The following is a 27,964-nucleotide window of genomic DNA, read 5'->3' on the forward strand; positions in this document are numbered from 1 at the left end:
ATGTCCCCACCCCCTGTGCGCCCTCCCCCCCCCGCTGTTCTGAAAATACTCACCCGGCTCCCTCTCCCTCGTTGGCTGTCGCTGCTTCCTGTCCTGGCCGCACCTTCTACTGTATGCGGTCACGTGGGAGGTGGAGCCGCATATTCATGACTGTAATCGGTGGCCCCACGTGACCGCATACAGTAGAAGGTGCGGCCAGGACAGGAAGCAGCGACAGCCAACGAGGGAACTGGGTGAGCATTTTCAGAACAGCGCGCACAGGGGGTGGGGACATGGACCTTTATTTTATACACGAAAAACCACAAAAAAATGGATTATTCATATCTTCTTTACAGCAAACGCTGCTGCACAGAAGATATGAATCGCGGCTTCAGCACCATGTGGGGGGGGGGGACAGCGCTTACTGGAGCGCTGTCTCCTGCACGGCACACGGACAACGTCCGTGTGCGGTATGTGTTTTACACGGACCCATTGACTTTAATGGGTCCGTGTAATACGTGCGCTCCCACGAACACTAATATGTCTCCGTGCACATTAAAATCAATCCATCTGCACAGATGCATTGATTTTAATGTGTCTACGTGTGTCAGTGGCTCTAGTACGTGAGGAAACTGTCACCTCACGTACCGGAGTCACTGACGTGTGAAACCGGCCTTACACAGTTTTATGTGTGGAGTGTAACGTGTGATTTCTCTGCTTGGAGACAAATAGACCCCACACAGGAGGGAATTATCATTGTTCGGACATTATAAGGGTTAAAAGTTGACCAGCAGTTTCTTCTTTTAACAAAAAAATTTAAAAAAAGTTTTTTAGAGCCTAAATCACATTTGCCTATATGGCAGAAAGTACCGAAAAGTGACACCATTCTAAAAGATGACTTTGGGCATGGAATGCTCTTTTCTACAGAACGTATACACGGCTCCGCTCAGTCCACCTCATACACATGTGGCTCTGCTCCGTCCACCTCGTACACACGTGGCTCCGCTCCATCCACCTCGTACACACGTTGTTCTGCTCCGTCCACCTCGAACACACACGGCTCCGCTCCGTACACCTCGTACAAACACGGCTCCGCTCCTTCCACCATGTACACACATGTTGCTCCGCTCTGTCCACCTCGTACGCACACGGCTCCGTTCCGTACACCCCGTACACACGTGGCTCCACTCTGTACACGTCGTACACAAGTTACTCCGCTCCGTACACCTCATACACACAGCTCCGCTCCGTCCACCTCGTACACACGTGGCTCCGCTCCGTACACCTCTTACACATGTAGCTCCGCTTCGTACACCTCATACACACACGGCTCCACTCCGTTCACTTCGTACACGCACGGCTCCGTTCACCTCATATACACACAGCTCCGCTCCGTACACATTGTACACACATGGCTCTGCTCCGTACACCTCGTACACACACAGCTCTGCTCCGTCCACCTCGCACACACGCGGCTCTGCTCCTTCCACCTCGTACACACATGGCTCTGCTCTGTACACCTCGTACACACACGGCTCTGCTCCGCACACCTCGTACACATACAGTTCTGCTCCGTACACACACGGCTCTGCTCCGTACACCTCGTACACACACGCCTCTGCTCCGTACACCTCGTAGGAATAATAGAGAGGAAATATTGGAAAATACATGTAATATTGAAATGGATCCAATCATTGCTTTATAAAAAATCCACTTGTTAAACGAACAAAACTCTACTCCATACACGCAAGGCTCCCCTACATACACGTTGTACACACACTGCTCTGCTCAGTACATGTCATAGACACACGGTTCCGCTCCGTACAAACATGGCTCCTGTCCATACGCAAACAACTCTGCTCTGTACACGCACGGCTCAGCACCGTACACACGCAGCTCCACTCGACACACCCTGTACACAGGCAGCTTCACTCCATATATCTCGTACACACACGCCTCCGCTCCGCACACTTTGTACACACACGCCTCCGCTCCGCACACCTCGTACACACACGCCTCCGCTCTGTTCACCTCGTACACACACGCCTCCACTCCGCACACCTCGTACACACACGGCCCAGCTCCGTAAACCTCGTACACACACGGCCCCGCTCCGTACACCTCGTACACACACGGCCCCGCTCCGTACACACACGGCCCCGCTCCGTACACCTCGTACACACACGGCCCCGCTCCGTACACCTCGTACACACACGGCCCCGCTCCGTACACCTCGTACACACACGGCCCCGCTCCGTACACCTCGTACACACACGGCCCCGCTCCGTACACCTCGTACACACACGGCCCCGCTCCGTACACCTCGTACACACACGGCCCCGCTCCGTACACCTCGTACACACACGGCCCCGCTCCGTACACCTCGTACACACACGGTTCTGCTCCGTACACCTCGTACACACACGGCTCTGCTCCGTACACACGGCCCCGCTCCGTACACCTCGTACACACACGCCTCCGCTCCGTACACCTCGTACACACACGCCTCCGCTCCGTACACCTCGTACACACACGCCTCCGCTCCGTACACCTCGTACACACACGGCTCCGCTCCGTCCACCTCGTACACACACGGCTCCGCTCCGTCCACCTCGTACACACGCGGCTCTGCTCCGTACACACACGGTTCTGCTCCGTCCACCTTGTACACACACGGCTCCGCTCCGTCCACACACGGTTCTGCTCCGTCCACCTTGTACACACACGGCTCTGCTCCGTACACACACGGTTCTGCTCCGTCCACCTTGTACACACACGGCTCTGCTCCGTACACCTCATACACACACGGCTCTGCTACATCCACACTGTAAACCCCTCCTGACCCCACACATAAACTTCCCCTCATCCAGCACCATGACAACCAGCACAGCAGAGTCCTGCATACACTGAGGCCCCTGATCATGTGACCCTGACTCCTCCCCTCCTGTGACCTCATCACAGGTCCTGTGTGCACAGAGCAGCCATATATGTGTGGGAGACCCTCCCTGGATCTTTTGCTTTCTGGGTCGGTTCCTCCTGTGAGTCCTATTAACCCTTTGCCCCCTGTTTCCTCCTTCCTGACCGGCATCATGTTATGAGTAGAGATGAGTGAATATCCTCGGTTCCCCGCACATTGATGGAGAACCCAGCACACAGGCTCCATGCATGTGGTCTAACAGTGACACAGCCAGGACACATGCAGCTGCGGAGCCAATCAGCCGGCGCCGTGATCCAGGTATCCGGGTTCCCTCTGCAGCTTATTCAGTAAGTGCTATCATTGCCGAAATAGTGGGGAACCGAAGATATTCGCTCATCTCTCGTTATGAGGTAATAACTCTGGATTGTCAGCAGATCCCGGAGATTCTGACATTGTTTTATTGTGAGAAATTGGTCTTGGTATTACTGGGAAAGGTTGAGCCTAGAGTGTATGGGCTCCTTCCAGGTCCTGACTGCAGCCCATACAGTGTAGCCGGCTCACTACTGAAGATGCTAGAGTGTACGGGCTCCTGTCAGGTGTATATTATTGTAGATACAGACTGTACGGGTTCCTGTCAGGTATATATTATTGTAGATACAGACTGTACGGGCTCCTGTCAGGTATATATTATTGTAGATACAGACTGTACGGGCTCCTGTCAGGTATATATTATTGTAGATACAGACTGTACGGGCTCCTGTCAGGTATATATTATTGTAGATACAGACTGTACGGGCTCCTGTCAGGTATATATTATTGTAGATATAGACTGTACGGGCTCCTGTCAGGTATATATTATTGTAGATACAGACTGTACTGGCTCCTGTCAGGTATATATTATTGTAGATATAGACTGTACGGGCTCCTGTCAGGTGTATATTATTGTAGATACAGACTGTACGGGCTCCTGTCAGGTGTATATTATTGTAGATACAGACTGTACGGGCTCCTGTCAGGTATATATTATTGTAGATATAGACTGTACGGGCTCCTGTCAGGTGTATATTATTGTAGATACAGACTGTACGGGTTCCTGTCAGGTATATATTATTGTAGATACAGACTGTACGGGCTCCTGTCAGGTATATATTATTGTAGATACAGACTGTACGGGCTCCTGTCAGGTATATATTATTGTAGATACAGACTGTACGGGCTCCTGTCAGGTATATATTATTGTAGATACAGACTGTACGGGCTCCTGTCAGGTATATATTATTGTAGATATAGACTGTACGGGCTCCTGTCAGGTATATATTATTGTAGATACAGACTGTACTGGCTCCTGTCAGGTATATATTATTGTAGATATAGACTGTACGGGCTCCTGTCAGGTGTATATTATTGTAGATACAGACTGTACGGGCTCCTGTCAGGTGTATATTATTGTAGATACAGACTGTACGGGCTCCTGTCAGGTATATATTATTGTAGATATAGACTGTACGGGCTCCTGTCAGGTATATATTATTGTAGATATAGACTGTACGGGCTCCTGTCAGGTATATATTATTGTAGATACAGACTGTACAGGCTCCTGTCAGGTATATAGTATGGTAGATACAGACTGTACGGGCTCCTGTCAGGTGTATATTATTGTAGATACAGACTGTACGGGCTCCTGTCAGGTATATATTATTGTAGATACAGACTGTACGGGCTCCTGTCAGGTATATATTATTGTAGATACAGACTGTACGGGCTCCTGTCAGGTGTATATTATTGTAGATACAGACTGTACGGGCTCCTGTCAGGTGTATATTATTGTAGATACAGACTGTACGGGTTCCTGTCAGGTATATATTATTGTAGATACAGACTGTACGGGCTCCTGTCAGGTATATATTATTGTAGATACAGACTGTACGGGCTCCTGTCAGGTATATATTATTGTAGATACAGACTGTACGGGCTCCTGTCAGGTATATATTATTGTAGATACAGACTGTACGGGCTCCTGTCAGGTATATATTATTGTAGATATAGACTGTACGGGCTCCTGTCAGGTATATATTATTGTAGATACAGACTGTACTGGCTCCTGTCAGGTATATATTATTGTAGATATAGACTGTACGGGCTCCTGTCAGGTGTATATTATTGTAGATACAGACTGTACGGGCTCCTGTCAGGTGTATATTATTGTAGATACAGACTGTACGGGCTCCTGTCAGGTATATATTATTGTAGATATAGACTGTACGGGCTCCTGTCAGGTATATATTATTGTAGATATAGACTGTACGGGCTCCTGTCAGGTATATATTATTGTAGATACAGACTGTACAGGCTCCTGTCAGGTATATAGTATGGTAGATACAGACTGTACGGGCTCCTGTCAGGTGTATATTATTGTAGATACAGACTGTACGGGCTCCTGTCAGGTATATATTATTGTAGATACAGACTGTACGGGCTCCTGTCAGGTATATATTATTGTAGATACAGACTGTACGGGCTCCTGTCAGGTATATATTATTGTAGATATAGACTGTACGGGCTCCTGTCAGGTATATATTATTGTAGATACAGACTGTACGGGCTCCTGTCAGGTGTATATTATTGTAGATACAGACTGTACGGGCTCCTGTCAGGTATATAGTATTGTAGATACAGACTGTACGGGCTCCTGTCAGGTGTATATATTATTGTAGATATAGACTGTACGGGCTCCTGTCAGGTATATATTATTGTAGATATAGACTGTACGGGCTCCTGTCAGGTATATATTATTGTAGATATAGACTGTACGGGCTCCTGTCAGGTCTATAGTATGGTAGATACAGACTGTACGGGCTCCTGTCAGGTATATATTATTGTAGATATAGACTGTATGGGCTCCTGTCAGGTATATATTATTGTAGATATAGACTGTACGGGCTCCTGTCAGGTATATATTATTGTAGATATAGACTGTACGGGCTCCTGTCAGGTATATATTATTGTAGATATAGACTGTACGGGCTCCTGTCAGGTATATATTATTGTAGATATAGACTGTACGGGCTCCTGTCAGGTATATAGTATTGTAGATACAGACTGTACGGGCTCCTGTCAGGTATATATTATTGTATATATAGACTGTACGGGCTCCTGTCAGGTATATATTATTGTAGATACAGACTGTACTGGCTCCTGTCAGGTATATATTATTGTAGATATAGACTGTACGGGCTCCTGTCAGGTATATATTATTGTAGATATAGACTGTACGGGCTCCTGTCAGGTATATATTATTGTAGATACAGACTGTACTGGCTCCTGTCAGGTATATATTATTGTAGATATAGACTGTACGGGCTCCTGTCAGGTATATATTATTGTAGATCTAGACTGTATGGGCTCCTGTCAGGTATATATTATTGTAGATATAGACTGTTCGGGCTCCTGTCAGGTATATATTATTGGTAATGAAATTGTAGTACACATATTACACATGTAGATCACAAACAAAAAATACCAATAATAAATACTATCAGCGGAGTACAATGTGGTACGTGTGCATGTAAGGACCGAAGTATCAGGGACAACTGTAAAACAGGAATCCTAATATGCCACAGAAAGAACACAGTCACTATGTCCCATAAAATATAAATCTTTATTAAATATATATAAAACATATAATAGCAGAGCAAGCACATTCAGTAAAAATGGGGCTGGTAGAACCAACTATATTGCAACACCACTATACACGAAAGGGCTACATAGTGCCCCCCATAGCAACAGCACACAGAAGATAATAATGATCGTAAAGTAGTTAATAATACATAGTATGTATGGGAATATGGGCCTAGGTGCTAGTATCTAGTAAGAGTAGCCTACAAGGATCAGTAATGGACATGAACACAAAATATACTGCTAATGCAGATGGGCACAAGCGCCCAATATGTCCACAGCTAATCCCATGCAAACACATACAGGTCCTTCTCAAAAAATTAGCATATAGTGTTAAATTTCATTATTTACCATAATGTAATGATTACAATTAAACTTTCATATATTATAGATTCATTATCCACCAACTGAAATTTGTCAGGTCTTTTATTGTTTTAATACTGATGATTTTGGCATACAACTCCTGATAACCCAAAAAACCTGTCTCAATAAATTAGCATATTTCACCCATCCAATCAAATAAAAGTGTTTATTAATAACAAACAAAAAAACCAACAAATAATAATGTTCAGTTATGCACTCAATACTTGGTCGGGAATCCTTTGGCAGAAATGACTGCTTCAATGCGGCGTGGCATGGAGGCAATCAGCCTGTGACACTGCTGAGATGTTATGGAGGCCCAGGATGCTTCAATAGCGGCCTTAAGCTCATCCAAAGTGTTGGGTCTTGCGTCTCTCAACTTTCTCTTCACAATATCCCACAGATTCTCTATGGGGTTCAGGTCAGGAGAGTTGGCAGGCCAATTGAGCACAGTAATACCATGGTCAGTAAACCATTTACCAGTGGTTTTGGCACTGTGAGCAGGTGCCAGGTCGTGCTGAAAAATGAAATCTTCATCTCCATAAAACATTTCAGCCGATGGAAGCATGAAGTGCTCCAAAATCTCCTGATAGCTAGCTGCATTGACCCTGCCCTTGATGAAACACAGTGGACCAACACCAGCAGCTGACATGGCACCCCACACCATCACTGACTGTGGGTACTTGACACTGGACTTCAGGCATTTTGGCATTTCCTTCTCCCCAGTCTTCCTCCAGACTCTGGCACCTTGATTTCCGAATGACATGCAAAATTTGCTTTCATCAGAAAAAAGTACTTGGGACCACTTAGTAACAGTCCAGTGCTGCTTCTCTGTAGCCCAGGTCAGGCGCCTCTGCCACTGTTTATGGTTCAAAAGTGGCTTTACCTGGGGAATGCGGCACCTGTAGCCCATTTCCTGCACACGCCTGTGCACGGTGGCTCTGGATGTTTCCACACCAGACTCAGTCCACTGCTTCCTCAGGTTCCCCAAGGTCTGGAATCGGTCCTTCTCCACAATCTTCCTCAGGGTCCGGTCTCCTCTTCTCGTTGTACAGCGTTTTCTGCCACATTGTTTCCTTCCAACAGACTTACCATTGAGGTGCCTTGATACAGCACTCTGGGAACAGCCTATTTGTTGAGAAATTTCTTTCTGGGTCTTACCCTCTTGCTTGAGGGTGTCAATGATGGCCTTCTTGACATCTGTCAGGTCGCTAGTCTTACCCATGATGGGGGTTTTGAGTAATGAACCAGGCAGGGAGTTTATAAAAGCCTCAGGTATCTTTTGCATGTGTTTAGAGTTAATTAGTTGATTCAGAAGATTAGGGTAATAGGTCGTTTAGAGAACCTTTTCTTGATATGCTAATTTATTGAGACAGGTTTTTTGGGTTATCAGGAGTTGTATGCCAAAATCATCAGTATTAAAACAATAAAAGACCTGACAAATTTCAGTTGGTGGATAATGAATCTATAATATATGAAAGTTTAATTGTAATCATTACATTATGGTAAATAATGAAATTTAACACTATATGCTAATTTTTTGAGAAGGACCTGTATATATAGAAACATGGCCACATATATAACCCAAGTATTTACCTAGTCGTGCGCCAGCAAGGGGGGATCCAGAGCCCACCCCGACGTGCGTTTCGGAGCGCTACAGCGGCTCCTTCCTCAGGGGCTTGCTCTGCCATTATATGTTTTATATATATTTAATAAAGATTTATATTTTATGGGACATAGTGACTGTGTTCTTTCTGTGGCATATTAGGTATATATTATTGTAGATATAGACTGTACGGGCTCCTGTCAGGTATATTTTATTGTAGATACAGACTGTATGGGCTCCTGTCAGGTATATATTATTGTAGATACAGACTGTACGTGCTCCTGTCAGATATATATTATTGTAGATACAGACTGTACGGGCTCCTGTCAGGTATATAGTATTGTAGATACAGACTGTACAGGCTCCTGTCAGGTATATATTATTGTAGATATGGACTGTACGGGCTCCTGTCAGGTATATAGTATTGTAGATACAGACTGTACGGGCTCCTGTCAGGTGTATAGTATTGTAGATATAGACTGTACGGGCTCCTGTCAGGTATATATTATTGTAGATATAGACTGTACGGGCTCCTGTCAGGTGTATATTATTGTAGATACAGACTGTCCGGGCTCCTGTCAGGTATATATTATTGTAAATACAGACTGTACAGTCTCCTGTCAGGTATATATTATTGTAGATATAGACTGTACGGACTCCTGTCAGGTGTATAGTATGGTAGATACAGACTGTACGGGCTCCTGTCAGGTATATATTATTGTAGATATAGACTGTACGGGTTCCTGTCAGGTATATATTATTGTAGATACAGACTGATCGGGCTCCTGTCAGGTATATATTATTGTAGATATAGACTGTACGGGCTCCTGTCAGGTATATTTTATTGTAGATATAGACTGTATGGACTCCTGTCAGGTATATATTATTGTAGATACAGACTGTATGGGCTCCTGTCAGGTATATATTATTGTAGATACAGACTGTACGGGCTCCTGTCAGGTATATATTGTAGATATAGACTGTTCGCATACCTCCCAACTTTTGAAGATGGGAAAGAGGGGCAAATTTTAGACCACGCCTCTGACCACACCCATTCATAATTAGTCACACCCATATCCACGTCCCAACCACACCCATTTAGCACTGCTGATCACACTGTTTCATATACAATAATTATAAACAAAAAAATATGGTCACACAGTGCCCCATACTGTATGATGACCACACATGATGCTCCATACTGTATAATGAACACACATGATGGTCCATACTGTATAATGAACACACATGATGCGCACTGTATAATGAACACACATGATGCTCCATACTGTATAATGGCCACACAGTGCTCCATACTGTATAATGACCCCACATGATGCTCCATACTGTATAATGGCCGCACATGATGCTCCATACTGTATAATGGCCGCACATGATGCTCCATACTGTATAATGGCCGCACATGATGCTCCATACTGTATAATGGCCGCACATGATGCTCCATACTGTATAATGGCCGCACATGATGCTCCATACTGTATAATGGCGGCACATGATGCTCCATACTGTATAATGGCCGCACATGATGCTCCATACTGTATAATGGCCGCACATGATGCTCCATACTGTATAATGGCCGCAAATGATGCTCCATACTGTATAATGGCCGCACATGATGCTCCATACTGTATAATGGCCGCACATGATGCTCCATACTGTATAATGGCCGCACATGATGCTCCATACTGTATAATGGCCGCACATGATGCTCCATACTGTATAATGGCCGCACATGATGCTCCATACTGTATAATGGCCGCACATGATGCTCCATACTGTACAATGGCCGCACATGATGCTCCATACTGTACAATGGCCGCACATGATGCTCCATACTGTACAATGGCCGCACATGATGCTCCATACTGTACAATGGCCGCACACGATGCTCTATACTGTACAATGGCCGCACACGATGCTCCATACTGTACAATGGCCGCACATGATGCTCCATACTGTATAATGGCCGCACATGATGCTCCATACTGTATAATGGCCGCACATGATGCTCCATACTGTATAATGGCCGCACATGATGCTCCATACTGTATAATGGCCACACAGTGCTCCATACTGTATAATGACCACACATGATGCTCCATACTGTATGATGACCACACATGATGCTCCATACTGTATGATGACCACACATGATGCTCCATACTGTATATTGGCTGCACATGATGCTCCATACTGTGTAATGGCCACACACAGTTCTCCATACTGTATAATGATCCCACGATGCTTAATACTGTATAATGTCCCCCCTCCTGTATGCTTGGCTCATATTCCCCCCCCCTCTATGTATGGCTCATATTGCCCCCCCCCACCCCATGGCTCATATTCCCCCCCCCTGTATGCATGGCTCATATTTACCCCCCCCCGTATGTATGGCTCGTATTCCTCCCCCCTCCTGTATGTATGGCTCATATTCCCCCCCCCCTCCTGTATGCTTGGCTCATATTCCCCCCCCCCCCCCCGTATGTATGGCTCATATCCCCCCCTCCTGTATGTATGGCTCATATTCCCCCCCCCCTCCTGTATGCTTGGTTCATTTCTCCTCCCCTCCCCCCACGCTCCCATCTTGAATGGCGCAGCTACCGTCCTCCTTCATCCCCCCACCCTGTCCCCCATCCCTCATACTTACCTGTTCCTCACCGCGCGGCCATCCCTCTCGCTCTGTCACCACTCCCGGCTCAGCACCTTCTTCCTGGGTGAGCGGTCATGTGATACCGCTAATTAAGGTAATGAATATGCGCATATTCATGACCTTAAATGAGCGGTACAACGTGACAGCTCATTCAGGAGCGCTGCAGAAGCTGAGACCATCGCTGGAGCAGGGTGAGTATCGTCTTCAAGGAGGGTGGGTGGGAGGCGGCCGGGGGGGCGGGCGGTTGGGCGAGGAGGGCGGGATCGGTTGGGAGGTGACCCAGCTTTTATAAAAAAAAAAAAAAAAAAACAGCCACAAACCTTGCTCATTGTCCCCGCCCTAGGCATGTAGTGCAGGACAACTAATGTCCCGCCCAGGATCGCGGGGCTGACTGTCAAAATCAGGACAGTCCCGCGCGATCCGGGACGGTTGGGAAGTATGTGTACGGGCTCCTGTCAGGTATATAGTATTGTAGATATAGACTGTACAGTCTCCTGTCAGGTATAAATTATTGTATAGACTGTACAGACTCCTGTAAGATATATATTATTGTAGATACAGACTGTACAGGCTCCTGTCAGGTATATATTATTGTAGATACAGACTGTACAGGCTCCTGTCAGGTATATATTATTGTAGATACAGACTGTACGGGCTCCTGTCAGGTATATATTATTGTAGATAGACTGTACGGGCTCCTGTCAGGTATATAGTATTGTAGATATAGACTGTACAGTCTCCTGTCAGGTATAAATTATTGTATAGACTGTACAGACTCCTGTAAGATATATATTATTGTAGATACAGACTGTACAGGCTCCTGTCAGGTATATATTATTGTAGATACAGACTGTACAGGCTCCTGTCAGGTATATATTATTGTAGATACAGACTGTACGGGCTCCTGTCAGGTATATATTATTGTAGATACAAACTGTACTGGCTCCTGTCAGGTATATATTAGTGATGGTATCAGAATGTATGGGCCCCTGTCAGGTATATATATTACTGATGATATCAGAATGTATGGGCTCCTGTCAGGTATATATTACTGATGATATCAGAATTTATGGGCTCCGATCTGGTATATATATTATTGATGGTATCAGAATGTACGGACCCATGTCAGGTATATATTACAGTAGTGATGATGTCAGAATGTATGGGCCCCTGTCAGGTATTTATTACTGATGATATCAGAATGTATGGGCCCCTGTCAGGTATTTATTACTGATGATATCAGAATGTATGGGCCCCTGTCAGGTATATATTAGTGATGATATCAGAATGTATGGGCTCCTGTCAGCTATATATACAGTGGGGCAAAAAAGTATTTAGTCAGTCAGCAATAGTGCAAGTTCCACCACTTAAAAAGATGAGAGGCATCTGTAATTTACATCATAGGTAGACCTCAACTATGGGAGACAAATTGAGAAAAAAAAATCCAGAAAATCACATTGTCTGTTTTTTTAACATTTTATTTGCATATTATGGTGGAAAATAAGTATTTGGTCAGAAACAAACAATCAAGATTTCTGGCTCTCACAGACCTGTAACTTCTTCTTTAAGAGTCTCCTCTTTCCTCCACTCATTACCTGTAGTAATGGCACCTGTTTAAACTTGTTATCAGTATAAAAAGACACCTGTGCACACCCTCAAACAGTCTGACTCCAAACTCCACTATGGTGAAGACCAAAGAGCTGTCAAAGGACACCAGAAACAAAATTGTAGCCCTGCACCAGGCTGGGAAGACTGAATCTGCAATAGCCAACCAGCTTGGAGTGAAGAAATCAACAGTGGGAGCAATAATTAGAAAATGGAAGACATACAAGACCACTGATAATCTCCCTCGATCTGGGGTGCCGCGCAAAATCCCACCCCGTGGGGTCAGAATGATCACAAGAACAGTGAGCAAAAATCCCAGAACCATGCGGGGGGACCTAGTGAATGAACTGCAGAGAGCTGGGACCAATGTAACAAGGCCTACCATAAGTAACACACTACGCCACCATGGACTCAGATCCTGCAGTGCCAGACGTGTCCCACTGCTTAAGCCAGTACATGTCCGAGCCCGTCTGAAGTTTGCTAGAGAGCATTTGGATGATCCAGAGGAGTTTTGGGGGAATGTCCTATGGTCTGATGAAACCAAACTGGAACTGTTTGGTAGAAACACAACTTGTCGTGTTTGGAGGAAAAAGAATACTGAGTTGCATCCATCAAACACCATGCCTACTGTAAAGCATGGTGGTGGAAACATCATGCTTTGGGGCTGTTTCTCTGCAAAGGGGCCAGGACGACTGATCCGGGTACATGAAAGAATGAATGGGGCCATGTATCGTGAGATTTTGAGTGCAAACCTCCTTCCATCAGCAAGGGCATTGAAGATGAAAGGTGGCTGGGTCTTTCAACATGACAATGATCCAAAGCACACCGCCAGGGCAACGAAGGAGTGGCTTCGTAAGAAGCATTTCAAGGTCCTGGAGTGGCCTAGCCAGTCTCCAGATCTCAACCCTATAGAAAACCTTTGGAGGGAGTTGAAAGTCCGTGTTGCCAAGCGAAAAGCCAAAAACATCACTGCTCTAGAGGAGATCTGCATGGAGGAATGGGCCAACATACCAACAACAGTGTGTGGCAACCTTGTGAAGACTTACAGAAAACGTTTGACCTCTGTCATTGCCAACAAAGGATATATTACAAAGTATTGAGATGAAATTTTGTTTCTGACCAAATACTTATTTTCCACCATAATATGCAAATAAAATGTTAAAAAAACAGACAATGTAATTTTCTGGATTTTTTTTTCTCAGTTTGTCTCCCATAGTTGAGGTCTACCTATGATGTAAATTACAGACGCCTCTCATCTTTTTAAGTGGTAGAACTTGCACTATTGGTGACTGACTAAATACTTTTTTGCCTCACTGTATATTATTGATGGTATCAGAATGTATGGGCTCCTGTCAGGTATATATTAGTGATATCAGAATGTATGGGCTCCTGTCAGGTATATATTAGTGATGGTATCAGAATGTATGGGCCCCTGTTAGGTATATATGCTGCGATTGTTCTCGTATGCTGATTCGGCATGAAAAAATAATCACAGATGTGATCTGCCCCATAGATTAACACTGGTCCGAGTGCTATGCGATGTTTTCTCAAATAGCACTCGTCCATATTCTACGTTAGTGTGACCCCGGCCTTAAACTTATGAAGCGACACAGACCACCTGCAGTTCAGCCATCATCAATATTTAAGCTACAAGTTTTTCACCATCCAAAAAATGCCAATTTTAACCTAGTTCCATAGGTTTCTTAAAGGGAACCTGTCACCAGGTTTTCCCCATATATAGTACCACCAGCACCTATATGCCCTTATACACACCCTTCTAGAGTGCTGTACATACCATATATACTCGAGTATAAGCCGAGATTTTCAGCCCACCTTTTTGGGCTGAAAGTGACCCTCTCGGCTTATACTCGAGTCATTGTCGGCGGGGGAGGGGGAGCGTCGGCTGTCACATACTCACCTGCCCCTGGCGTGGTCCCTGCATGTCCGATGGTCTCCGGGCAGCTCTTCCTTTGTTCAGCGGTCATGAGGTACCACTCATTAAAGTAATGAATATGGACGCATATTCATTACTTTAATGAGCTGTACGTGACCGCTGAACATAGGAAGACGCTGCCGGCTCCCGGAGACCATCTGACAGTGAGAAGCTGCCAGGGACCGCGCCGGGAGCAGGTGAGTATGACGGGGAGGTGAGCATTGCGCAATATTCACCTCTCCCCTTTCCACCGCTGCGGGGCGCTCTGTCGTCTGTCCTCTGGCTGTGACTGGTTAGGTCAGAGGGCGCAATGACGTAGTAAGTGTGCACGCCGCCCTCTGCCTGAAGTCAGTGCAGAGGATGGAAGACAGAGCAGCGTGCAGCGGTGAAAGATGACTATCGCAAGTGCCGGGGAACTGAGCGAAGAGAGGTATGTGATTTTTTTTTTTTTATTTTAATCGCAGCAACAGCATATGGGGCATAATGTGTGGAGCATCTCATGGGGCAAAAACTTTGGACCATCTTATGGGGTCATCAACCTTTAAGCATTATTGTATGGGGCATCTCATGGGGCCATTATTAACATTTGTGCAGCAATATATGGGGCATATTTTAATATGGAGCATCTTATGGGGCGTATTTTGTATGGAGCCATCATGAACTGTATCGAACATTATATGGGGCTCCTGATTCAATATGGATATTCAAAAACACTTAACCTACTGATGTCTCAATTAATTTTACTTTTATTTTTTGAAATTTACCGGTAGCTGCTGCATTTTCCACCCTAGGCTTATACTCGAGTCAATAAGTTTTCCAAGTTTTTTTGTGGCAAAATTAGGGGATCGGCTTATACGCAAGTATATACGGTATGCCCCTAAGCCAATGTGCATAATGTAAATAACTTCTTATACTCAGCTAAGGGGCGGTCTGGTGTTATGTTTGGCGCTGGTCTTCATCCGGCGCAGTCCTTCCCGTGGATGATGTGTTCTACATCATCCACACCACCTCCCTCATCACGCTTCTGTGCAGGAACACTTCTCTGCCGAGCACAAAGCAAAGTACTGCAACGGGCAGAAAGAAGTGCGATGCACGGGAGCGCGATGGAAGGCACCGTGTGGATGACATATGACGCGTCATCGACTCAAAGAAAGAAGGACGGTGATAGAAGAGGAGAAGGCCCTGGATTAAGACTAGCGAAGCCCATTGGATAGGGCTAGGCAAGTCTAATATGCCACTATCCTAAGGGCATACAGATAATGGTTGTGCTTTTTAAAATGCTGTATATAAGGGTATACAGGCAGTGGGCCTACTATATATACACAGCATTCTAGAATGCTGTATATAAGTCCATATAGATAGTGGTCGTACTTTATATGGGGGGTGGGACAGAAACAATGATTGAATACTCTGTAGTAAGTAAACGGCTATAGTGCAAGAAAATAAAGGGTACTTAGTTAACACGTTTTTTGGGGGCCTGAGAAAGGAGTCCGAAAAGTGCGTCAGGGCGGACGCGCTGCTGTGAATGTCAGTGGCTATATCTACCACAGTTCTCTTAAGGTAATTTTACCAGAATAGTTTTAAGGTACCTTCGGGCGTGTCGGGGTAGAGGGAAATCCGGTCTCTTATACCGCCCAGCATCCAATCAAAATGCCGTCAGAGGATTGCTGCGTCTCATGGTCGTCAAGGAAACCCGGCGCGTCGACTCGTTCCCCCGCCGCTACTAAATGACTCATCGTCCTCGGTCAAGTCGCTGATAACACACGCTGCAGCGTCAGCTGCCTACGTGTGTATAGGCCGACTGAAAAGACCGAAGATTTCCAAGTCCAGCTGCTTCGAAAGCATCACCAAACCAGGGATTCAAGCTTCAGGAGGCTAATTTGCATATTCCAGGTGCCTTCTGGGAGAAGCGAAGTCTCCCTAAGCTAGAAGATCGTTGGGTACAGCCGGGACCAGCTGCTTCGAAAGCATCACCAAACCAGGGATTCAAGCTTCAGGAGGCTAATTTGCATATTCCAGGTGCCTTCTGGGAGAAGCGAAGTCTCCCTAAGCTAGAAGATCGTTGGGTACAGCCGGGACCAGCTGCTTCGAAAGCATCACCAAACCAGGGATTCAAGCTTCAGGAGGCTAATTTGCATATTCCAGGTGCCTTCTGGGAGAAGCGAAGTCTCCCTAAGCTAGAAGATCGTTGGGTACAGCCGGGACCAGCTGCTTCGAAAGCATCACCAAACCAGGGATTCAAGCTTCAGGAGGCCTGTAGGACATTATTGCAAGAGAGCTTGGCTGAGTAGATTACACAAGAAGGAAAACACACAGCAAGTCAGCAGGATCTAGGAGCAACATGGCAGATGTGACAACCTACATGGTGAGCTGCAGCATGTGCTACATGTTCACAGATCGACCAGAAGAAGAATTAAATTTCACCTGTCAGAAGTGTAGACTAGTGGCCCTTTTAGAAGAAAAGGTGCGGGGTCTGGAAGAAAGAATAGCAACTTTGAAACTCATCAAAGAGAATGAAGACTTTCTAGACAGAACAGAAGCATCTCTACTGGTCACAGAAGGTGAAAAAAGTGTCAGAGAACCTCCAAAAGCAGATGAGTGGAAGCATGTGACCAAAAGAAGCAAGAAGACCATGGAGAAATCACCAACCACACAACTGAAGAACCGATATCAAATCTTTGTAGAGGATGAAGATGGCACACCTAAGGATGAAGCAATACCAGCAAGCAAAAAAGAAAAGGGCACACAGCAACAAGTGACAGCAAAAAGTACAGCCAAGAAGCAACGAAGAGTGGTGGTGGTGGGAGACTCACTACTGAGAGGCACAGAAGCAGCCATCTGCAGACCGGACATAACTGCAAGAGAAGTATGCTGCCTTCCAGGTGCGATGATCAAGGATGTGACCGATAGGATACCAAAGCTCTTCAGCTCCAAGGACGTCCACCCATTTCTTCTGATACATGTTGGCACCAATGACACGGCAAGGAAGGACCTACCGACAATCTGCAAGGACTTTGAAGAGTTGGGGAAGAAAGTAAAGGAACTGGATGCACAGGTAGTTTTTTCTTCTATCCTTCCAGTAGACGGGCATGGCACCAGGAGATGGAACAGGATCCTTGATGCAAACAACTGGCTAAGACGATGGTGCAGACAACAAGGATTTGGATTCCTGGACCACGGTGTGAATTACTGGTATGATGGACTCCTCGCCAGAGACGGACTACACCTCAACAAACCTGGGAAACACACATTCGCCAGAAGACTCGCTACACTCATCAGGAGGGCGTTAAACTAGAAGAAGAGGGGATGGGAAGAAAAACATTAGACTCGAGCAAAGACGACCCAGGAAAACATACTCAGAAGGGAGGTAAGAACATTTCTAAAACAATCCACAGTGAGGAGATTGGAACAAAACAAAATCCTCTAAACTGCATGCTCGCAAACGCCAGAAGCCTGACAAACAAGATGGAAGAACTAGAAGCAGAAATATCTACAGGTAACTTTGACATAGTGGGAATAACCGAGACATGGTTAGATGAAAGCTATGACTGGGCAGTTAACTTACAGGGTTACAGTCTGTTTAGAAAGGATCGTAAAAATCGGAGAGGAGGAGGGGTTTGTCTCTATGTAAAGTCTTGTCTAAAGTCCACTTTAAGGGAGGATATTAGCGAAGGGAATGAGGATGTCGAGTCCATATGGGTTGAAATTCATGGAGGGAAAAATGGTAACAAAATTCTCATTGGGGTCTGTTACAAACCTCCAAATATAACAGAAAGCATGGAAAGTCTACTTCTAAAGCAGATAGATGAAGCTGCAACCCATAATGAGGTCCTGGTTATGGGGGACTTTAACTACCCGGATATTAACTGGGAAACAGAAACCTGTGAAACCCATAAAGGCAACAGGTTTCTGCTAATAACCAAGAAAAATTATCTTTCACAATTGGTGCAGAATCCAACCAGAGGAGCAGCACTTTTAGACCTAATACTATCTAATAGACCTGACAGAATAACAAATCTGCAGGTGGTTGGGCATTTAGGAAATAGCGACCACAATATTGTGCAGTTTCACCTGTCTTTCACTAGGGGGACTTGTCAGGGAGTCACAAAAACATTGAACTTTAGGAAGGCAAAGTTTGAACAGCTTAGAGATGCCCTTAATCTGGTAGACTGGGACAATATCCTCAGAAATGAGAATACAGATAATAAATGGGAAATGTTTAAGAACATCCTAAATAGGCAGTGTAAGCGGTTTATACCTTGTGGGAATAAAAGGACTAGAAATAGGAAAAACCCAATATGGCTAAACAAAGAAGTAAGACAGGCAATTAACAGTAAAAAGAAAGCATTTGCACTACTAAAGCAGGATGGCACCATTGAAGCTCTAAAAAACTATAGGGAGAAAAATACTTTATCTAAAAAACTAATTAAAGCTGCCAAAAAGGAAACAGAGAAGCACATTGCTAAGGAGAGTAAAACTAATCCCAAACTGTTCTTCAACTATATCAATAGTAAAAGAATAAAAACTGAAAATGTAGGCCCCTTAAAAAATAGTGAGGAAAGAATGGTTGTAGATGACGAGGAAAAAGCTAACATATTAAACACCTTCTTCTCCACGGTATTCACGGTGGAAAATGAAATGCTAGGTGAAATCCCAAGAAACAATGAAAACCCTATATTAAGGGTCACCAATCTAACCCAAGAAGAGGTGCGAAACCGGCTAAATAAGATTAAAATAGATAAATCTCCGGGTCCGGATGGCATACACCCACGAGTACTAAGAGAACTAAGTAATGTAATAGATAAACCATTATTTCTTATTTTTAGTGACTCTATAGCGACAGGGTCTGTTCCGCAGGACTGGCGCATAGCAAATGTGGTGCCAATATTCAAAAAGGGCTCTAAAAGTGAACCTGGAAATTATAGGCCAGTAAGTCTAACCTCTATTGTTGGTAAAATATTTGAAGGGTTTCTGAGGGATGTTATTCTGGATTATCTCAATGAGAATAACTGTTTAACTCCATATCAGCATGGGTTTATGAGAAATCGCTCCTGTCAAACCAATCTAATCAGTTTTTATGAAGAGGTAAGCTATAGGCTGGACCACGGTGAGTCATTGGACGTGGTATATCTTGATTTTTCCAAAGCGTTTGATACCGTGCCGCACAAGAGGTTGGTACACAAAATGAGAATGCTTGGTCTGGGGGAAAATGTGTGTAAATGGGTTAGTAACTGGCTTAGTGATAGAAAGCAGAGGGTGGTTATAAATGGTATAGTCTCTAACTGGGTCGCTGTGACCAGTGGGGTACCGCAGGGGTCAGTATTGGGACCTGTTCTCTTCAACATATTCATTAATGATCTGGTAGAAGGTTTACACAGTAAAATATCGATATTTGCAGATGATACAAAACTATGTAAAGCAGTTAATACAAGAGAAGATAGTATTCTGCTACAGATGGATCTGGATAAGTTGGAAACTTGGGCTGAAAGGTGGCAGATGAGGTTTAACAATGATAAATGTAAGGTTATACACATGGGAAGAGGGAATCAATATCACCATTACACACTGAACGGGAAACCACTGGGTAAATCTGACAGGGAGAAGGACTTGGGGATCCTAGTTAATGATAAACTTACCTGGAGCAGCCAGTGCCAGGCAGCAGCTGCCAAGGCAAACAGGATCATGGGGTGCATTAAAAGAGGTCTGGATACACATGATGAGAGCATTATACTGCCTCTGTACAAATCCCTAGTTAGACCGCACATGGAGTACTGTGTCCAGTTTTGGGCACCGGGGCTCAGGAAGGATATAATGGAACTAGAGAGAGTACAAAGGAGGGCAACAAAATTAATAAAGGGGATGGGAGAACTACAATACCCAGATAGATTAGCGAAATTAGGATTATTTAGTCTAAAAAAAAGACGACTGAGGGGCGATCTAATAACCATGTATAAGTATATAAGGGGACAATACAAATATCTCGCTGAGGATCTGTTTATACCAAGGAAGGTGACGGGCACAAGGGGGCATTCTTTGCGTCTGGAGGAGAGAAGGTTTTTCCACCAACATAGAAGAGGATTCTTTACTGTTAGGGCAGTGAGAATCTGGAATTGCTTGCCTGAGGAGGTGGTGATGGCGAACTCAGTCGAGGGGTTCAAGAGAGGCCTGGATGTCTTCCTGGAGCAGAACAATATTGTATCATACAATTATTAGGTTCTGTAGAAGGACGTAGATCTGGGTATTTATTATGATGGAATATAGGCTGAACTGGATGGACAAATGTCTTTTTTCGGCCTTACTAACTATGTTACTATGTAAGTCTGCGGCCGAAGAAACCCGAGCCAGCGCGCACCATCTGGACGCACCATGAGCGCTGCAGAATCATCTCGGACAAAGAAACGAACAAGGTAAATATAAAACCCAAATCCGCATACTGTGAACTAACCTACAAACTCTGCTAATACAATTATAAACCTACCCATAAGTATTTAATAAGAATACTAATATAAATATAAGGATCAGTGTATTAGCAACAGAACATTAAATAGACACATTTTATTCTATCAAACAGTACTAATACACCGATATTTTAATATTATACTATAACATCAATATTGCTCATTAATAAATGACATCTATAATATGAATATGTATTAGCATATCTACACGACCAAAGAGATCAGAGCCAGTACGCACAGTCTAGGCGTCAATGAACGCTGCAGAATCGCCACAAATAAGAAGACTAAATACAGACAAAGGTAGCTATCAACCAAAACCCGTATACTGTGAACTAACATTACGGTATCGTCAATACAATTAAAAATCTATATATAAGTGTTTAAATATGAATATTAATATAATATGTACATAAAACTAGTGAATTAGCAGCAGAGCAAAATATCCACATATTTTGCTCTATTTATTAAAACAATATTACGGTGTATTAATACTAATATTGCAAATCCTCAATAGTGCTCATATATATAATAAATACCAACTATAATAGAGACTATATCCTCAATATACAAAGATAAAAATAAATATAAATAATACCAAATGACAGACGCTATAAGTGTACTACCCCTTAATATACAAGTTGAATAACTACAGTACTATCCCACATAATATTCTTTGGTGATATCGGCTTGATAGCAGCTTCATAGAGGCGAACGTCCATTGCAGAGCAGACAAACATATATCTAAAAGAGACTAACAAAAGCAACAATTAGCACATAATTACATATAAGAATCTCAAAATCAACCCTCTAAACCCCTAAAATAAAGATAATAATAGAATTAAAAACAAGGATAAGACAAGACAATATACAACTATAAATTAGTTACAAAAAGGCACTAAATCCGAAGCTTTCATTTAATCCTACTGGGACTAAAGTACCCAGTCTATAGATCCATTTGCATTCCAGTTTGGCCAAAGCTTTGGCCAAATCTCCTCCACGAGGCCCCATATGCATCACATCGATACCTTTAACTTTTAAAAGACCTGAGTCACTATTATGATACCGATGGAAATGTCGTGGTATGGTTTTGAGCTGAGATGGATCCTCACAATCCTTTGCCTTGTCGATGTCTCTCACGTGTTCTCTTACACGTATGCGTAGTTCACGAGTCGTTAGACCCACATACAGTTTGCCACAGGGGCATTGGGCGCTATACACCACCCCCTTGGTAGAACACGTAATGAAGTGTCGTATCTCATATACGCGCTTACCATTTGAGTTGCTGAAATTCTTACTCTTGATGATATTGGCACAACCTCTGCAGTGTCCACAAGGAAAACAACCATTAGTTTCCAACCACGTTTTACTCTTCTGTTTAGAGGGTTCATAATGACTATGCACCAACAAGTCTTTTAAATTCTTAGATCTTCGGGCTGTGATTAAAGGGGTTGGCGGAAGACATTTTCTAAGGGTAGCATCAGATAACAGGATGGGCCAGTGCTTATTGATAATTTCTCTAAACTTGGCCCATTGACTATTATACGTCGTAATAAGTCGTACCTGACCCCCTTCCTTATCATTGGTTTTCTTATTTTTACAAAGTAGCTCATTTCTTGGGGTATGTTTAGCCCAATGATAACCATCCCTAATTGTCTTCCTGCTATATCCCCTTTCCCTAAATCTCTCCCTTAGGGTCTTGGCCTGCTCCTCAAAAGAATAATCATCTGAACATATCCTCTTTAGCCTAAGAAATTGGCCTGTAGGTATACCTCTAATAGTGGAACCAGGATGAGATGACTTAGCATGCAACAATGTATTGGTTGCCGTTGGCTTCCTATATACTTCCGTGGTCAGATTACCACTCAATGCAGTCCTAATCTGAATATCCAGGAATTCCAATTCCCGCCCCACTTTGATTTTTATGATGTTACATCGGCTCATCCTCTTCTCATTCAGGTCTCTACAATATTTCATCCTCTCAGTGAAGATCTTCTTTATAAGAGAATTTTTCTGATTTATCTATCAAAAATGAATATGGACAGAGACAAGATGGCAGAGAGGATATTACACCTCACCCTAGAGATCCTCTTGTGGCTTACTGGAGAGGTGAGAGATTCTGATGACGTCACATTACATCATTCTTATCTATGGGAATAACAGATGGACAGAACTGGAGAGGTGAGGACTCTGGAAATGTCTGTAGTGATATTTATTAATGTGTCTCTCCATAACCAGGATTACACAGTAGTGAAGAAGACCTCTAGTGAGTGCTGTCAGGACCCTGTGTCTGAAGGATGGGGAAGACCCCTGAGACCTCCATCTCACCCCATGATATGTGACGATATTGCCGACCAGAAGATCCTAGAACTCACCTAAAAGATGATTGAGCTGCTGACTGGAGAGGTGACGCTGCTGGGAATGGTGGGACATTATACAGTAACACTAGGAAGGGATCTGGGGAATGACGGTATCATTGTATGTGCCAGATTCCTATAAGGTGTCAGGATGTTACCATCTATTTTTCCATGGAGGAGTGGGAGTATTTAGAAGGACACAAAGATCTGTACAAGGATGTCATGATGGAGGTTCCCCAGCCCCTCATATCACCAGGTAATAGACAGGACTAAATACACACGACCTATAATTATCTGTATGTAAAGAATGAATTTAGTCCCTATATGTGTTTCCTCCAGATCTATCCAGTAAGAGGACAACACCAGAGAGATGTCCCCGTCCTCTTCTTCCACAGGACTGTAAACAGGAAGATCCCAATGTTCCTCAGGATCATCAGGTAGATGGAGAGAAGGTGTCATAAGATCTCCCCTATGATGTGTAGACGGCTGTGAAGTTCTTGTGTTCAGTCTTGTTTTATCCACCAGTGTTATAAAGTCATGGACGAAACTGTTGGCACCATTGAAATTGTTCCAGAAAATGATGTATTTCTCCCAGAAAATTATTGCAATTACACATGTTTTTAAATACACTTTTATTTCCTTTTGTGTGAATTTTAACAACAGAAAAAAATAATCTTACAAAACCCCAAAAATGGACTTGGCAAAATTGTTTGCACCCTCAACTTTAATATTTGCTTGTACACCTTTTGGTATAAATAACTGCAATCAATCACTTCCTATAACCGTCAACATGTTCATTACAACTCTCACCTGGAGTTTTGGCAACTCTTCTGAAGCAACCTGCTACCAGTCTCTCATATTTGAAGGGTGCCTTTTCTCAATAGCAATTTTAAGATCTCTCCACAGGTGTTCATTGGTATTTAGACCCTGACTAACAGCTGGCTACTTCAGAACTCTCCAGGGCTTTGTTTCCATCTATTTCTGGGGTCTTGTTGAAGTATGTTTGGGATAATTGTCCTGCTGAAAGACCTATGACCTAGGATGCAAACCGAGCTTTCTGACACTGGATATTGCAATCCAAAATAATTTGGTAATATTCAGATTTCAATTTAGCTTGCTGTCAGTCAAAAAAATCCAGTGCCAGAGACCCCCAAAACATCTTTGAACCTCTACCATATTTGACTCTAGGTACCGTGTTCTTTTCTTTGTAGGCCTTATTCTGTTTTTGGTAAACAGTAGAATGATGTGCTTTGCCAAAAAGCTCTACCTTTGTCTCATCTGTCTACAAGACTGTATTCCAGAAGGATTTTGTCTTACTTGTGTCATTTTGACAAACCGCAGTCTAGCTTTTTTTTATGTCTCTGTGTCACAGTGGGGTTCTCCTGTGTCTCATGCCATAACGTTTAATTGCATTAAAATGTTGAAGGGAGAAATACTTGATTTTCTGGAACAATTTCCAGGATGCCAACACTTTCGGCCATGACTGTATGTTTTATACTTGTGTACGAAGAATGGTGGAGATGGCAGGATTAGTGCTAATCATAGATGTGACTTCTCCATCTGTCTGTGACTTTTATAATATTTGTTTCAGGGTGAAGATCAGGCCCGTATTAATACTACAGAGACATATGTGAGGGGTGAAGAGTGGTGTAAAGAGGAGATTCCTAGATATGACTACCCAGGTGAGTAGTAACCACTAAAGTCACAGATTCTTCTCAGTCACCGGCTGTGGCTGCTTTATCAGTGTTGTAATCCGGCCATATCACAATCGTGTGATCACCAATTTGTCTGTAGACCACAACTTTCTCCTTCATCCAAAATGTTCAAATGACTTTGGTCATTGAAAGCACTTTGCAATAGACCTTACAACCTGAAGGATCCACCTACCTCCTGGGATTAGGAGACGCTGAACGTTACCTGCCCAGATTTGTAAGCTACAAAGCCAAATGACAGCATACGTAGAATGTGCTGACAAGTTAGAAAATCACTTGAAGAAAAATATTATGATGGCCTGTAAGAGAAAGCGTAGGGTAATGATGCTGTTGGCTCCCTAGATCCCTGATATCTTATTGGATGAATCTACCTTCTTCCCCTTCTGTGCCGAATGTGCTCATATGGTCCCTACAAGACCATGTCCAGTCTTTCTGGCCAAACTTTGCTTTTTTGTTCGACAACATTGAATGTGCAGTGAGGGCCAAGTGTGAATTTCTATACAACAATAACAACAGAGTTTCTCTTTATCCTGACTTTTCTATTTATTTTAAAATCAACTAATTTCAAACAGGATCACAGTAAACTACATAAAAAACATTACACCGGTGCCATGATATATCTTTAAGCTCTTCGTGGCTGATGGCTGTAATATACATTTATTCATGCCTGCAGGAGATGTGTTGGCATGGCTCAAGCCCTGGTTTCATAGATTCCCTCTTTGTCATGAATTCTATTATGTTTTCAATCCTAAGGAATTCAGATTACTGCACAATCTATCCGGAAATGGGAGCACTAATATTTTCTCTACTCTTCTGGTCAGGACTCATGGGAGCCTTAATGGTCCAAAATAAATGAGTGCAACTCTGATACAGTGTTGGAGCTCTCTCCCCAAACATAAGTTGTTGTTGTTAGGGATGTAAAATGAAATAAAAAAATGTATTTTTTTACAGGTTCCTTCTGTATGGTAGTTTGATTGTGGTGGGATCAGCCTGCCTTACGTATGTGAGTCTGTAACTCGTTGGTAGTCTTTAAAAAAAAAAGTCTACATTATCTCTTGCAAATTCCTGAGTTCTAAATTTAAGACATTTTAGCTCTGCATTATTATAAAAAGTTCTCCTTGCATGTCTAATAGTTTTTAATGAAACTCATCTGATAGAGCATTTTGTCCCTTACGATAGTTTATATTTCCAAGCGCCACTGATACACATACTCTAATTACCCCAGAGAGGTTTCACCAATAGCTACTAATTTTTTACTGATGAAGACTGTATTTGAATGTAGATCCTGCTGGAATAGTTTGCTGACACAATGTATTGGGAGCACTCTTCATGGTCAACTGGCAGCTCAAAAGATAGCTACCACTAACAGGCTTGGCGCTATCTACTCCTTTTTCCAGATCCCATGGATTGTCTTGATCATCACCGTTTAACCCCTCTACATGGATCTGGACTTAAACAGGGACCCCTAGGCTTGAGCCATGGTATCGGCTGCTCTTCTGTGGTGTGATATGACAAGAAGAATAGGTAGCTGGTTCAGAACCATGAGGGCAGAGACAAAGCAAAATCAGAAGACACAAAATTAGTAAGTGGGTTGGGGTCACAACAGGAAACAAATGGAGCTGAGCACAACAGACTGAACCACCGGAGAACAAGTCTGTATTTGGCAGCTTTCCAGCAATATGATTTGAGCTTTAGTAGGGTGTAGTGCTTTCCAATTTCTAATATAACAAATTGTCAGAAAACCAGATCAGCAGAAATCCCCATAAAGTGACTCCATTTTGGATATTATAACCCTCAGTGAATTAATCTATACGAGTATTGACTATTTTAACTCCACAGGCACTTTCGGCAAATTAGCGCACAGTGGCTGTTGGAGAGTGATAATTGCACATTGGCCATTCTATTACCCAACACATAGTGTCCAGATTGTGCTCCAAGAAACACACACACCTTAAATTAAGTGAGTTCTTCTCACTATAGTTATTCCAAATACATGGATGCTAAATTTGGTTTGGGCACACTGCAAGGCTCAGAAGCGAGGGGGAGATTTGACTTTGGTGGAGCAGATATTGCTGAATTGGTTTATGGAAGCCATGTTGCTTCTGAAGAGTCTTTGAGCCAGTAATAATGTGGAAACCTCTGTTTATCCATTGCCAGATGATGGACCTGATTTGAGGCTTGTTTTTTTGTGAAATGAGTATAAGTTTTTATTTTTGCCCACATAAGTTTTTGTGGCTTTTTATTCCATATGTCTGAGGCAGATTGAACAGTTGAACACCACACTGGTTCATGTTATGAGGTTTTTTATTTAGACTGTGAACTGTAATTGTCCTGGTGAATAATTCAATATTTTTACATAAAATGTCCATAAAAATGTCAAGTCAAGTAGAAATGTTCAAAAATATAAAATCAAAGGTTATTTTATTCATAAATAATATTTGGTTTATTTTTTGGCAGATGACTGTACCGGGAGATTAGAGGAACAGCTGATACTTTTAAATTTTAAATCAGATGATCTTGCGATCCCACAGGATACAATTGAAGTGAATGTCATGAGTCCAGATTTACCATCATCCCTTCAAAGCAAAGATCAATCATCTGATCCATTGAAACAAATCTTATCTCCTGATTTATTACCAAAAATCAAAGTCACAAAATAAGCATTAAAAAACAAACTGCTCCTAAAGCTAAGAA

The 27,964-nt window shown here is 43.4% G+C and overlaps 1 protein-coding gene across 1 annotated transcript; it reads left to right on the forward strand.

Moving 5' to 3' along the window:
- Positions 1 to 2,950: 2,950 nt before the first annotated feature.
- Positions 2,951 to 27,930, forward strand: LOC138663664 (oocyte zinc finger protein XlCOF7.2-like). Its single transcript, XM_069749949.1, has 7 exons — positions 2,951 to 3,017; positions 23,161 to 23,310; positions 23,440 to 23,607; positions 23,691 to 23,814; positions 23,898 to 23,995; positions 25,150 to 25,240; positions 27,728 to 27,930. The coding sequence occupies exons 3-7, from the start codon at positions 23,584 to 23,586 to the stop codon at positions 27,928 to 27,930; spliced, it is 540 nt and encodes a 179-aa protein (XP_069606050.1). The 5' UTR covers positions 2,951 to 3,017; positions 23,161 to 23,310; positions 23,440 to 23,583.
- Positions 27,931 to 27,964: the final 34 nt, after the last annotated feature.

This window comes from Ranitomeya imitator, chromosome 2 (assembly GCF_032444005.1).
Source record: "Ranitomeya imitator isolate aRanImi1 chromosome 2, aRanImi1.pri, whole genome shotgun sequence".
Classification (NCBI taxonomy): domain Eukaryota; kingdom Metazoa; phylum Chordata; class Amphibia; order Anura; family Dendrobatidae; genus Ranitomeya; species Ranitomeya imitator.